The sequence below is a fragment of the Falco rusticolus genome, chromosome 1 (genome assembly GCF_015220075.1).
Source record: "Falco rusticolus isolate bFalRus1 chromosome 1, bFalRus1.pri, whole genome shotgun sequence".
NCBI lineage: Eukaryota > Metazoa > Chordata > Aves > Falconiformes > Falconidae > Falco > Falco rusticolus.
In genome coordinates, this window is record NC_051187.1 from 53692313 (window position 1) to 53707362 (window position 15050).

Here is a 15050-nt window from a genome sequence, read left to right on the forward strand (position 1 = left end):
CTGAGGCATTCAGCTTCCAGGATGGAATTCTCCAGGCCAGCTTTTTACACAAAAGGATTTTGTTTCAAGCATTTAAAGTGCGAAAATGTTTCCCTTTATAGAAATAAGTCACCTTTGACCAGAAATGGAAAACTTCAGTATAGAAGATGACAGTACAACAAAAAAAGGTCTGTGTGGCTGTCACTGCCATGACTTTGACAGCAAAAGTTGTGACTTTTAGGGTTTTTCCATAAGTTGTTGGAGAAAACTTTGTGATTGAATGGGGCCAGAGGAAAACTTGTGAGTTAGTAAAAAAATCAGAATGTCTTTCCCGTGGAAAATTCTGGTATCACAAAATGTGGCTTTCAACCAAAATGAATGTTAAAAGTAAAAATACAGTATTTTGTTTACTGAAATTTTGTCGAACCACCATAATCTGGAGTTGGTTTATATGACTGGTGGCAGCAAAGATGTTGATCTGAGGACCATGTTCCAGGACATGTCCATTTCCATTGCCATTCCAGTTCAAACAGCCTTTCTAGAGGGTACGTAACAGTGCCAGAAGCAGCAGCTAAGAGCTGGGAGTGTCTCCCCAGGGGACTATGAAGTTGAATTCCTCCCCCCTTGCCCTCTGGCCCTTTGACACTTGCATTTCTTCCTCTGCTGCTGTCTGCCTCCAACACAGGTAACACTGCTTGGCTGTGGCATGGTGCTGAAGCCCCTCTCCTGGGAGGCACGAGTTTCAAAGGCCATGAAGACTCTAAGACATGGCTAAAAATCTTCTGCTGTACCTGAGAAAATGAATGTCCTCCCCTGAAGAGTGAGACTGGGAGTGAATTTGGACTGGGTTGTTCTTTCCACAGAAAGGACTCCAGGAAAGGGTGAACCTCGGATGAAAAGTAATGGCTGAGTCCTGGTAACTCATTCCTGCTGGTGGGATATGGGGATAGGAGGGATATCAGCCCCTATGGGGAAAGTGGAAAGAGGCTGGGGGAAGAGGGTAGGAATTATGATAAAGCCCCTGTTCGAGCAGGGGCCACCACCTTAGGTATCTCTAGCTTCTTCCTCTCAGAGTGACAACATGCAAGGGTTTCTGTAGGTTTGGCATAGGCAAAGCAGAAAGAAAAAACCAAATGCATAATGAAATTACATTGTTGGCATTAACATATGCCCTCTGTTAGTGGGGGAGGAGAAGAAAAGAGTCAAGCTTGTACAGCTTTACAGTTTTGCTAGTGAGATGACCTTTACCTAAGATGTACCCTAGATAAGCAGTGCCATGTCGTCTTTGTCCCTTGTGAGCAAACTTTGATGATGAGACAGGCATTCTAATCCTGTGATTGAATCTAACCCATCCCTTGCTGTTAACTGACTTCATTGATATCCTAAAGCTTAGTCTATACTTTACATGTTCAGCAATTGAAAAATCATTGGTTTTCCATGATGAGTAACCCTACCTGAGAAACACTTGACCAGGCAATGCACAAGGCAAGCTAGCCTGGCCCATACTAACTCTTCATTTTCCTTTGTAATTAAAATGTTTCACCTTGTAATTGAATTTCATTTCACTTTGTAATTAAAATATTTCACGTCGAATATGTGAGACTTTTCAGAGTTGTCAGAAGCTCAGTAGGATGTCATTGAGTGTTTGCACTGCATTTTATAACAATCCTGAGATTAATTCCCGGATCAACCTTGTAGCTGGTTGATTTTAAACCACTGGAAGACATGGACTGCTGAATTAATCCATTTTGCTCATTGGCATAGGATTCCATTCCACTTTTTATTTCACTCTTCCTTATTCTGCAGCTCAAAACACATTTCCAAACGTGCCTCTGTGCCATTCCAAAATGAACATGTGACTGTAGATTATCCATCAATCTTTGACAGCCTAGCCTTTCCTTTGGTCTGACAGCAAATCTGGAAAGGGCTTTGGATGCTATTCTTTTCCTTTTAAAGCTAGAATATACCAGTTCAGTGGCCATATATTTCTCTTTCATTGCACTCTCTTCTTTCTGCCAGTTTTGGGTATTTTTTTTTTTTTTTTAACAATAATGATGTGCTCACCTTATTTTGCACTCTTCAGTGATCATAGCATCAGTGGCCACAAGTATGACTATAATTCCTTAAAAAGACTGAGATCCCTGACATGACTGTGAGAGAAGGGGAGTGTGAAACTCACCCCCATCCCACTGAATCTGTAGCCTGGTGGAGCTTTTTGGTGCAACTCTGTCTCCTTTGCCATTCTAGATAATAGTCCTTTAACATACACCAAATTTAGCCTGCCTTTCTACCCTGTTTTGCTAGTGTGCAGAGATTTCCAAGGACCTGGTCAGGCAGTCTGTTGTCAGACCCATGTGCTCTAGGAAGCAGCATGTGTGAATAGTCTGTTGGATGTGAAACACCTTTGAACCTCACTGTGTCGTCAGAGGTAATGTTTTTTTCTGGAATGTCCATGTTCAGGCTGCAATGAAAGAAAGATGACTTTGGTGAAGGCTCAGCTCAAAGTGGACTGTTGAAGTGTGCAGCCTCTCTTGATTGACCGCTGGATCTGTCTTTGTGCCTGGATGTTTACGGTCAAGCTCTGCTCTCTCCCTGTCTGGTGGATATAGCACTCAGGCACTGCAAGGAGTGGGGTTATGGGTTGTGAAGGCACCTCGTGCTGAGGCGAGAGCCCCAAGGAGCTGGCTCATAAGAATGCCTACCCTGAGCATGGCAGGTCTGAAAGATCTGTGATCATGTCTTCATCACCAGTGGTAACTGGAGAAATACTAGCAGAATCTTTCCCAACAACTGTTCAATCTAGGATTCAGCACAAGAGTTCCAGCTGTTGGCAATTATGCTCTCCCTGTGGTTTTCCTTAGATAATGGTGTTTGTCACAACAGATCAAACCTGTTAGACACTGCTTCTTGCTTCAGTGGGAATGCCTTTAGTGGCATAAAATGATTTCGGTGTACGGTAGATGATGTCCTTCAATCTGTTAAATTTGCCAGCTGCTTTGGGAGCTTGTGGGATGGAAGGTGTCATAGAAATGTAAAGTGCTATTATTCATCCTAAATGACTCTGCTCCATTTTCTAAAAAAAACCAAAAACAACCAAGCAACCAAACAAAAAAATTATGTATACTTCTTTCCTGCATTTTGTTCAGCGTTAGACTGGTTTCTTTAAGTCTCCACATGGAACTACTACTGTTAGTCCCTTAGCCTAGGATCTCAACTACTCTCAGAGAGGTCATTTTTCTGACCTTTGTTAGGCAGTTGTTGACATTACCTACTACTTTAGTTACTTGAACAATCTATTCTCAGTGACTAATTGTAAGGCACTGATTTGCAGTGGTTTTTACCTAAACAGGTCGTGAGTTTAAGCATGCAAATGCAGTTCATAATGCTCAGCGAGTCCGAATACTGTCTGGTTATACTCACTTGATTGATTTACTGTATTTTCCCATGTCCCAGGATTAATTACAAACAGCTGAAATAGAAAGGCCTGACAAAGAACTAATCTTGGTGTGAGAAAGAGGAAAGAGATGTGTGAGACAAAGCTCCAGTAAGCCTCTAGCTGGAGGCTTAGTTGCACTTAAATGCTGTCATTCATGGAGCCAACTCAAACTGTCAATCAAAAATCCTGTCAGTCTAAACAAGTCTGAAGTTTGAAAGAGTTTGCTTTAGTTGGCATTTAACTTTCCCTTGGCATCCAATTCTTGTCTTTAATTAGAATAGCTCACGCAAAATAGGGTTCATTTTGAGTCCAACTCTGTGAGGCGTTGTGTGTAGTGGCCTGATCTCAGAGAAGTTTCAGCTCCAGCTTGCAGATGTAGCAGTGAACAACAACATAAGCAAAGCAAGCAGTTCCTCATAAAGGACATCTGAACGGTTTGTCAGGTCTCTCATTTTTTCAGAAAGCAGCACTTCCACATTTCTGTAAGTAAAGAAAAGAGGGAACCCACCTGCAGGTGTTAGAGGGCTGATGACTTCTCATGTGGCCTCAGTTGCCTTAAAAATATTTAAAACTCCTCAGTGATAAAATATGCTGTCAGCCAACCAATTATGAATCCACAGGTTCTGAGACTGCAAAGACGGTGTACACTACTGGAATTGTGTATAATTTTTCCTCTGGAAGCTAATGTTTATGGAAAAAGTTGTAAGGTAAGCAAAAACTTTACCCCTCACAATACATCTAGAACATTAACAAACTATTTTCAAGGGCAGCAAAGGTAATCTAATGGATCACTTCATTTAGATAACACAGAGATGCAATGAACAAAGAAAAAATAACTATGTAACTGTTATGATGTCTAAAGTATGTGTCATTTGGTGGATCTGAGGTTGGAGAGTATAAAGGAATGGAGAGAACCGTAGTTTGCTTCCAGACATATCTGCAACCAGCACATCATAAGAGATCAAGTCAATAGGTGGATCTGTAAGAGACAGCAGCTAATACTGATCTTTTGTTTTACTGGGCATCTTCAGAGAAGGAAAGTAGAACCTCTCAAGTCAAATAATTCGCCAGAAACAAGGTAGTTCAACAAAGACTGAAAACCAAGGATGAAGTAATAATGATGAACATACAATACCAATGTCTAAACCTTTATGTATGACAACGATACCATCATTTTGTCTTTTATAATATAATGCATAACAGCATATTGTATTTTCACTGAAGCACTTTTTTTCCCCCCCCCCTGTTCTGGCAGATTATTCATTTTATTGTAACATATCCATCATGTCTTTAGGATATTAAATGCCAAAGCAAACTTTGTTTTGAAATCTAGGCCTCCAATTCAGGAAGTTCTATTGCATTCTCCAGCATTTACAAATTATCTCTGTGGTATAGGTTTGCCATATTTGTAAGTTTTGTGTCTGTAGTTGAATTTCTATAATCTTTAAAATTATCAGAGATAATATGTTGGCAGAAATAGGTTTAAGGTTCTCCTGCAAAGCTGTGACCTCTGTCATGCCCCAGATGGTGAAGGCATGTAAGTCCCTGCAACAGCATGTTTAGATTGCTGTTTCTGGCTCCTCTCTCTGCTACTTCGAGCCTTTTTTCTCTAGACAAAGCTCAATCTCACAAATCCTCTCCATTCATGCCCTTGAAAAGGGGAGCACTGAAACCAATTATGTTGAAAATATTGTGAATACACTGTAAAAAAATACAGGGATAGAAATGTAACTGTTTTTGTGATGTTTTTCTGGCCAGAGTGTAGGAGAAAGAGGCTCTTGAAGAGCAGGCCTGCTCTTCTTATCGTGTTACAGCATCTCTGAAGAGCTCAGCTTTACAAACATGACGCCAAGAGGAGCCTGTGAGGTAAGAAATTCCTGTGCCCCATTCAATGCCACTCACTTTATTTTCTGTGGTTATTCAAGCATCTGTGGGACAGATGATGCTTGAATCTCGAGGCATATGCTGCAGGTGAAATTTTGATAACTCCAGGGTGAGTTGCTGGGAAACGGCTACGTTTTATACCCAGCCCCTGTTTCTTGACAGTCCTGTAAGAAACCCAGCTGTGGGTTTCGGCACGTGGCTGCTGACGTGTGCAGCAGGCAGGGCCACTCTAACCTAGCCATGGGGGTTCACGGGCCATGGAGATGGAGCACAGAGCGTGCAAAGAGAAAGCCAGAGCTGGGTTTGACCAGCCAAGAGAGGCTGGGGGTGGGCGGTGGGGGCCGGCTGCTGTTTTCAGCCACCTAAAGGGGGGTGACAGGGAAGGCAGAGCCAGGCTTCTTGCAGCAAAAGCATAAGAGGCCATGGGTGTGAGTCACTGCAAGGGAAATCCCAGACGCTGCTCTCCGTCCCTGGCTACCCACACTGCCTGCACGGGACTGCAGGGAGGAGGTATGGAGCAGGCAGAACCCCAGGCGCTGACTGCCCAAGGATGCCTCGCCTCGGGGGTGGTACTCTTGGGGGCTGCAGATGCTCACAGGCTGGGCTGGGCAGAGCTAGCCAGCTGGGATGCCCTGGAAATGAGCTCCTCTGGGTGTCTATCCTTTAAAAAAAAAAAAAAAAAAGGAAAAAAAATGTAAAACTGTGGGGTATTTGGGTTTGTTGTTTTGTTTTGTTTTGTTTTTAAGTAATTTTCTTGTGCTTGAAACAGTCATGGTGGGGCCAGTCAGGCTGAATAACGGGATCGGTGGTTTGCTGGGGATAATGCTGCAGTTCAATATGCTTCCAGAGCTGTCAGGCTGCGAGCGGAGGAGGGCTTGCTTGCGAGTTGCTTTTTAAACCTTGGGATTTCAAATGCTTCTCGGGATGAGTCGCAGCTCGGCAGTCCCGCACAGAGTGGATGTGCAGAGGGAAGGGAGATGCTTTCGGCTGAACCCAAAAAGTACGTGACAAAAGGAAGGCTTCAGAAAGTGGGAGCTGGGCAGGGAGAAGGGAAGGGAGCATTTCTCTTCTGCTTCATTTTCTAAGGAATGGTTTAAATTAATAGCTTCTCCTTTAAAAGGGAAAAAAACAACCATCTCATTGAAGTTGTTTTGATGTAATGAATTTTGATTTATTCTTTTGTGCAGCTGACCCAGCTGTCACCAAAGGGAAATGTATTTTCTTTGTGCTGTTTTGTTTAGATTTTTAGGATGGACTTGGAGTTTTGGCTAGTGGGAAAACTGGCTATGCAGGGGAGGACGTAGCAGGTGATTGCTTATGATGGTACTTGTTGCATCATCAAGATCTAGTTGATTAAACCTTATTGTGATTTGGTTATTAATAGCAGGAAAATGTCAATGAAAAAGGAAATATATATGAAGTCCTAAAGCAGATTTCAGAGTTGTTATCCTTTGGTGGAGCCGATTAATGTAATGTAAAGTGACCTAAATGAAGTGCTGTAGGAAGGTTTGTCAATTGTTCATACGTTTATCTAGGATTATTTGAAAACATTCATAAAGAAAAGAGGATTTTCTTGTGCATTGCAAATTAGTTATGATGATTGGGGGCAGAAGTCTGAGGTAGGTCAGCAAACCAAATACAAAGAATTTGTGTATCCCTGTCCTCATACCCCCCTGTCACTGTATATCCCAACCTTATACCATTACAATACCTTATAAATTTTAGGATAGAAGATTTCCTCCTAAATCTTTGATAACTTGCTTGGACTTCATTTCATTATCCAGCCCAACCCAGGCATTCAGAGAATACTAATATATTTGTTTCTTTTTCTAGTCTTAAGAGAGTGGAAGAGAAAGGGTTATGGGGGAACAGTATGGAAGAAAGTCCAGCTTGGGAGGGAAGCTGTGGGTGTCATTTCATTGCAACAGGTTGTTACCCTGGAATAAATCAGAAAGAAAAAAGTTGGACAAGCATTTTATAGAGTCCTCTTCAGTAATAAATAAGTGGCAAGTGAACAGGTGTTTGAGCATGTAATTTATAACTCCAAATTATTTAAATGCACTGGGTGCATTCTGGCACTGCTAGAGGTCTTAATTTTTAATTGATTTTGTCTTTTTAATCATATATTTATCATGGTGGCTGTGTGGGCTATGTTTGCTGTTAAACTTTCTCTAAAATTTCCTAGGAAGTCCCAAGTTTTCTTTCCGTGTCATTATATATTCACCAAATTTTGAACTAGTTCACATTCTGTATTACTTTCTCTTGCCATAAACTTAACTGTACAAAAACATGTGTATGTGGAAATATACCTCAGTAAGTTGATCAAGGGATTTAAAGTTGAAAATTTCTTTCCGTTATTTGACTGCCTTCAGAGGCTGCAAATTATCCTCCCCAGGATGTCGTGTGCTTCCAGTGTGCTGGGGTGCCAGCCTGCCGAAAGCGTGCGACTGCCGAAGATGGTCCACTTAATCCAGCAGTCCTTGGCCAAGCAGAGTTTGAAGCAGAATTCATTGCACATGCAAGACTGGGCCCAGAATAGAAATGTGTCTGCATTATCATTGCAGGTGATTAAACAAGGCTGATGACATTCCTGAACTACCAAAGCATGACAAAGCAATGTTACTAGATGAGATGATTCAGCCTTTGGTATCAATGTACCCAAGGGTTTCTCAAAATTATGCAAACATAACAAGAAACATGGAATTGCAAGACATGACAACTGCAATACAAGCCAAGCTCTCTAAGCCCTGAAAAGTAGGAAATTTTAGTATACTGGTGCAAGGCAAGCTGAGAGGCAACCATCAGGCTGACTTGCATGAACTGATTGCACTCTGCTAAAGCATTCACAAATATGGCCAGTAGACACTTCTTATAAATTCTGTGGTGAGGACAGTCATGCTGGGAAACACTGAAATAAAAAGAAGTTGTTCAGACTTTATGTGCAGCTTTGGTAGATACCAGGATTTAGGAGCATGCTAACAAGTACATAACTAACCAGTCAGAAATGCCTGGTACTGGATGGTGGTAGTTCAGCAGAGGATGTGACACATGCAGAATGCACGGCATGGTTCAAATACGCAGACTTGGGCTGCTGTGCAGCTGGATATGCCTCTGGGGCAGGTTGTTGCAGTAAGGTCTGAGCCTGAAGTCACCAACTCTTTTGCTGACAGCAGACCCAGGGAATGGTGTCAGCAGCTTCGTGTGACAGCATTTGCAAAGCCCAAGAAATAGTCAGATGGACCTTTCTGATGTTTGCCGTGCAAAAGGACAGGGCACTGTGAGAGGCTGCTGAGTTTAATTGGAGGATGCAGACCAGAAGATTGAATGTCAGGTGGGGATATGTGCCTGATGCCTATGGAAATTTACTGACTGCCATCAGCATAGCTGTTCTGCCAATGAAATGACTGGCTAGGTGAAACCAAGCCCACACCGATTAGATGATGAACACGATTTAAACAGCTACAGCTAGTCTAGAGCTAAAAGAGCAACAGGAAGGAGCGTGTTTTCTTCGTGTCTTGTTAAGTCAGCAATGCCTGGAAAAGGACTTGATCTCAAGTGAGCAGGAAATGTATTTGTTTTTTTAATTATAAAAATCACAAAGTACTTCCTCTGGACTTTCTGCAAATAGTTCTAGTGATCAATAAATTACTTGCCTTTTTTTTTTTTTTTAGAAAGAAAAATATGCATCGTTTCTAATATACCTGATATCTTTTGCTACAACTTCTATACTGAAACTTGTGCCAATATTCAGAAAACCTAGCTGAGGAAACCTTCACCATGATAGAAAAAGAGTGATCATGGCTTAGAAACACACAGTGTTGGCCTCACCGTGCCCTCGCTGACGTAAGAGGCCCCTCCCTTCGCGGCATTGCAGTAGACCATTGCACAGAAGATGGACATTGGCAAATGAAGGTTAGCGGTGACAGCAAGAGCAACCAGGGAGTTCCTGGATTAATGCTGGTGCTTTGGAAAATTCTAGTGGCGCTGCTGAAGGTAAGTGCCAGTTAGTTACTCCTAAAGTAGCTGATGGGGAAGGCAGGTTGTCTCAAATGCTGAAGGGCTGCAAGATCTGCAGTATTTGCAGTCCCTCCTCAATAGTGCATGAGGTAGCAGTTTGATTGTGTCCTGGATGATGCTTCCAGACCCTTAGGTAATCCATTTGCAATAGAATTATTTTGTATTCAGCCATAATGACTGTACAAGTGCTGTGAAATTGCTTTTCAACACTGTTATTAGCTCAGTGTTTACTGTTTGGTCACAACAAAACCAACAGTAATAAACTATTGTTCAAGTTCAATATGAGCTTGCAATTAACAGTGCTTTCAATGGGCTCTTTACTTGTGGAGAAATCTTAAATGACCCTCTTACCCCAGAGTTTTTGTGAGTAGATTGTCCCTTCACCTGTTTTTCTGTGGAGAAATGCTCTTTAGAGCGGTGCTTTTCTGGAGTTGGATGGACTGAGAAAGGCTCAGTGTGAGCTTAAATTTGGTATCAATGTGACTTGAGACACATACCATGCTTGATTAGACTTACTTTTGTTTGTTTTGTGAGATTCTCTGGTGCATATTACTTTCCTGGATTGCTTATTTGCTTTTTAAAAATAAAGGTTCAGAAGGAGTTAGTTTTTGCCTGAGATGAGACGTAGGGCTCTGTAGAAAAAAATTTGTGGGGACTCCCTGAGGCTTTCTGATTTGACACAGTAAAACCAGGGTGTTTTTTCAGCTAACCAGATTGTGGGCTTCTCTTTTTGTAAAATGGCACTTCCTCCTTAACTCGAAAGAGGACGCTGTCCTGTGCTGAGATTTTCTTTTCTGGTAGCTCATCATGGTTCAAATCGGTGTTGCAAAGACCATCTGGGAGTTGCTTCAAATGTACCCCATATCTGGAGATTATTGTGAGGGTTGTAGAAGATGTTGTTTCCTAGTATAGATGTGGTAAACCTATTCTAACCTTTCATAGAGGCTTGAAAAGTGGTCTGCAGAACTAAAACAAGAGACCGTGTTGAAACAACTACATTGTCCCTATTTTCAGTGTACTACACACATCAGTGGAGAGGGAAAGAATGAAACTCCTTCACTATCAAGACACATAGTCGTCTTGATGCTTCTCCAGACCAAAGTAAAGGCACTTGCTTTTGTGTGAGATGTTGTTAGTTCCTCCAAGATGAGCACTGCCATCAAATAATTACATTTTCTGAGAGGTGCAGAAATTGCTTTTAATATACACACCTGTTCCCACCAAATGTGTCAAAGCATGCTCCATTGTTTTAGTATTTTATAAATTTGTAAGTCTTTTGATTGCTGTAAGTTCTCTCTAATTGTGAGTTTATGTTGCAGTTCCTTATTAGTTTGCTAGTGCTGCTTCAATCTTCCTCTGAAATAAATCTTCAGTACTGCCGTAGCTTGCTACTTGTAAATGGAGTTGCCAGTTTCACTTGTTCATTGGATGTGGGTCTGTTTGTTCCTTTAGCAATGCTAAGTCCACAAGGAATTTATAAATGCTTCCTGCTCCAGGTGGCTAGAAAAACAATTATCTCCTTCTTGTATGAGAGTATGTTTTGGTCTTGTTTTGGAGAGTTAAGGGAGGTTGCGTTACTGCCAAATGCTTTCGTTTTGCAATAAAGATTTGCCTTTTGCTGCAGAGATGGGTCATCTTGAATATATCTCACCTGATAATGTCCTCCTTTTCCCAGTCATCTCCATTACCTCTGTTAACTGTGGCAGCTATGTGCTTTATTCTAAACAGAGTATTTAGAGTATCTAGTGGGAATCTGTCAGACTAAAATACATAGGCCATTGGACTGGACAATGTATCAGTGATCCAGTTTAAAATGTCTCTAAAATTAATCATAAAATATTCCAAATCCAGATTTTCATCATACTTAGGCACCTACCAGTGCAGTTAAACACAAGGAATATTTTCAAAACCACAGAAGAGCAGTAGGTGTATTGCCACCAGTGCAATCATAGGTGTGATGTGCCTAAAAAACTCTGGAAATCTGCCTTTTCATGTAGGACATAGAGCCACAGTAGAAGAAACTGTTACAAATGAAGTGGAAGACTTATTGCAACCTTCTCATCCAAGAAATATGGTCCCTCTACAGATTATCTGTTGAAGTTAGTCTACAGCATCTGGGTGAATAACATGCATATAGGTTCATTTGGCTTTTGTTGTCTGACCCAGTTCCTAGTGGAAGTAAAATAAGATAGGCAGGAAGATTTTCAGTTTACTGAGACAGCATACTTGTCCTCAAGTAACTGAAATAATATTTTGTTTTCCTTATGGCTTAAATCAATAGGGTTTTAACTATATATTTTGGAGGATTTGTTCCTGGTGTCATGGAATATTTTGGGTTGGACGCATGGTCATCAAGTCCCACCTGCTGCTCCAAGCAAGGGTAACTTCAACGTTTTGTAATTCTCTGTGGATGGACATTGTGCATCCTCTCTGGGCCCCTGTTTCTGTGCTTCACCAATCTCACTGAAAATTTTGCCTGCTGTGACTTGTGACTTGTGCCTGTTGCCTCTTGGCTGCTCGCTGTGCCCCTCTGGCTCTGCCCTCTGCATACCCCCCTTCCATGCATAAAGGAATATTAAACAGATGGAAGCAGATATTGCAAAGGAGTAATCTTCAGTTTAGAGTGATTAGATATTTCTTTGATTTAACAGAAACTGAATGCTACAGTATTCATCTAATATCACAAATGTTCTTGAAGTTAACAAATGGAGAGTGCGCTTGCTGTGTTCCCCATGTTCTTCCCTTAAAAGCATCTGTTGCCAGATGCTGTCAGGTGTAAGATATAGTGGTTGGTGGGCTTCTGGTCTGACTACTTTTATCAGTTTTCATGTTCTTAAATCTATATGATGGAATGATTAAAATGGTGTCAAGAAGCTGGGGGGTTGCTTTTAATTGCTCTCCATCCCCACCCTACCACCCATGACAAAAATTTCTTGTTGAAATATGGAAATTACCCTAGTTGGTGAAGAATGTCTCTGGTTTCAGGCCTTCAGTTAAGAGTATTTCCTGCAGAAGAAAAATCTGTTTATTTATAAATAAGGAAATGTAGAGAGTGAGATGAATTCTTTAGAAACCTGCAATTCTTTACGCTTAGCTAGTAGAAATTGTACATAAAACTTCACTGAAATGTAGTTAATAGGGGAAGTGTATTTCTGTTAGCATTGTGCTTTCTTCATCATTCACCATACTTCATTGTAGGTGACAGACTAGAAAAAATATAGAGAAGAGAATCCAGCAGGAACCAGATGACTGCACTGATGAAAAATATTAGCTAGATGTATTTTTAAAAATGGCATTAGAAGGACTATATAGTATTAGTGTAAGTTTTTAACTTCTTGCCTTAACTGGTTTATTAGCATGTGTTTTCATTTTGTAATCACCCTTTGAAAAGCTGATGTCAGCTGATGATTTTTTTTTCCAGAGTCCTGTAAAAATAAGCACGCGTTTTCATGGGATCTATTTAAAATGTAAAGCCCACTTCTCAGAGAGGTTTCTGCACACAGATCTTCTGGCAGCAGCTGTGTGGGTCTCCCTGAGAAGCAAGGCAGTGCAATGAAAAGACTGCTAACATTTAGATGAGATGCATAAAGCCAAAGGTGGCTGGTGAAGGATTTGTTCTCAGTTATCAACAGTGAGGAAGAAAAAAATCAGGTTTTTTTGAAAACAAAGTATGAAAGTTAAGATGTCCAGAAGACAGAGTATATGTTCAAGCTCTTTGAAGGCTCAGGGCAGGATGTTATACCTACTGGCAGAGATCAGGATTTCAATATGTGGTGCAAACATCTGTGGACAAGCAAAGACAGTTCTTCATGTACTCCTGTTAAAACCAGTAATAGGTGAGCATCACTCAGCAGTTGTGCTCACTGCTGCTTGGGCTGAAGCCTGGGGCTGGGCACGGGTGAGGGCTTGGTGCAGGCAGGCAGTGCGTGCTGCAGCAGCATGTTGCTGTCAGCAAACAGTGGCAGCCCATGAAATTGCTTTTGGTGCATGGCGGGTAAGCGGGAACATCCTGGTCAGACATCCGTGGCTGGTGAAATGGGAGCAGCAATGGTCTGGCAGGCTGGGATGAGTGAAGTGGACCAGCGTGAGCTACAGGAGCTCAGAGGAGGTGGAGAGGGGAGAGCAGGTCGGGTGAAGAGCCCACGTTATGCCAGACGGTTACAGCACCAGCGAATTCAGAGCACTCTTGCCATAGAGTGGCAAATGTAGAATAAAGGGATCTCTTTTTTCAGGTGGACTTTATATGATTATTAAAGAGCTGCAGGTAGCATTAAGGCACTCAGAGGGAGAAAAACAACCTATGAAAGTATGATGAATGATAAGAGAAAAAAATGTTGTTGTAGTGTATAAATGATTTTTCCCTGAAAAATGCAAAATTTCTTATATTAGAGGAAATAACTCTGATATCATGTTTTGACTACACATGCTTTTTTCTAACATGCTTTAATGCTCTGAAAGATATATTCTGAGAGTTCTGCCTTCTGCTTTGTTGTTGCACTGTGCTAACAGTCATGCATTGCCTCATGGCCAAGCAAATATGCACTGAACTGTAATAGTCCAGCTAATTTGGTACAGTGTTAGCATTGATCAGATTTGTTCAGCGTGCGGCCTGCCTAAGCATGCCTAGCTTGTGTTGTAATTTGAGGTGCATTTGGACATAGCATCAGATAACTGTGGAGGCATTTATCCCCAAGGGGACAATATGGTATCTCAGGGGTCACATTAAGGAACTGACTGGGTGTGCAAACCTGTGAGAGATGAGAAGGTGACGATGGACTGAGCCCTCACCTCAACTGAGTATTAACAGCTTCTGGTAGTGGGCTTTTAATTGCTTGTTTTTCAAAAATGCCTAAGTCATGGTTGAATTTGGTTCTTTTAGGTTTTATGCATTCAGGTTAGATTTGGATGTGTTTAAATAAAAATAAAATGTATGTAGAGGAAAATGTTATGAAGATCTGGTTAATTCTACTGGTCTCGATTACACAAATACACCAGTACTGGAACAGAAATGTCCTCAGAAAACATGCCTTTGGTATCTTGCTTTAAAACTTTCAGGTCTTGGAATAAAAATCCATTGCCTCGAGGTTTCATTATAGTAACTTGAATTACGGCAGGGAAAAAAACCTGTGCTATTTCGTGCTTCCCCGTGAAAACAGTGCAGCAAGTAACACAGTGCTCCTCCCAAGGTCGGGTTGTGCAGGCACACTCAGCTCAGTACCTTGTACTGAGTAAGCTGTTACATTTGCTGGCCCCTGTCCAAGCAGCGCAGATAGTGCTGGAGCTGGCACAAGACAGCTTGTTTTTCAGTTGGGCTGATTTTTTCTTACTGAGTTATATTTTGGTGTTTGTGGTTTTGTTTTACTCAGAGAAGCAAATGTGTCTTTTTGCACTGGTTTGGGTGGTGTGGCTGGGGATGCACATAGCAAACAGTGTCCGTATGATTTCCAGAAAAGACTTTGCATTTTAAGGCTTTTTGTCAGTATCCAGAGAGAAGTAAACGTGCCTTTGAGATGGCTTTGTAACAAGGAGACAAATATTAAAACATATTTTCACTTTTATTGTTTACTTCTGATTTCTGTATTCTCATGTGAATAATTTTATATTTCCTTATTAATTATAAACATATGAATTATTAATACCCCTTGTTTACATTGACTCGTAAGGCTGGCAAGGTAGACATCTGGGTTTGCCTACCTTGTTGAGTTTCTGACTGGTTTAGTTTCATGATATTGAG

At 41.4% G+C, this 15050-nt stretch overlaps 1 protein-coding gene across 12 annotated transcripts in view; it reads left to right on the forward strand.

Annotated features, from left to right (window-relative positions):
• The first annotated feature begins 314 nt into the window (after positions 1 to 314).
• Positions 315 to 15050, forward strand: part of LOC119144307 (melanopsin-like) — a 46732-nt gene continuing 31996 nt past the window's right edge. For 5 of the 12 annotated variants that reach the window (XR_005103058.1, XR_005103061.1, XR_005103063.1 and 2 more), the window contains exons 1-3: positions 6026 to 6299; positions 8971 to 9292; positions 11598 to 11696. Coding sequence is in view for 6 of the 12 variants with exons in the window: in XM_037379517.1 (XP_037235414.1) it covers positions 9206 to 9292; positions 11598 to 11696 (186 nt within the window). In the remaining 6 variants the exon portion in view is untranslated. Of the gene's footprint in view, positions 2408 to 4035; positions 4123 to 5173; positions 5282 to 6025; positions 6300 to 8782; positions 9293 to 11597; positions 11697 to 15050 lie in introns of those variants that run through there. The other 7 variants (XM_037379526.1, XR_005103062.1, XM_037379488.1 and 4 more) reach the window with 7 other exon arrangements.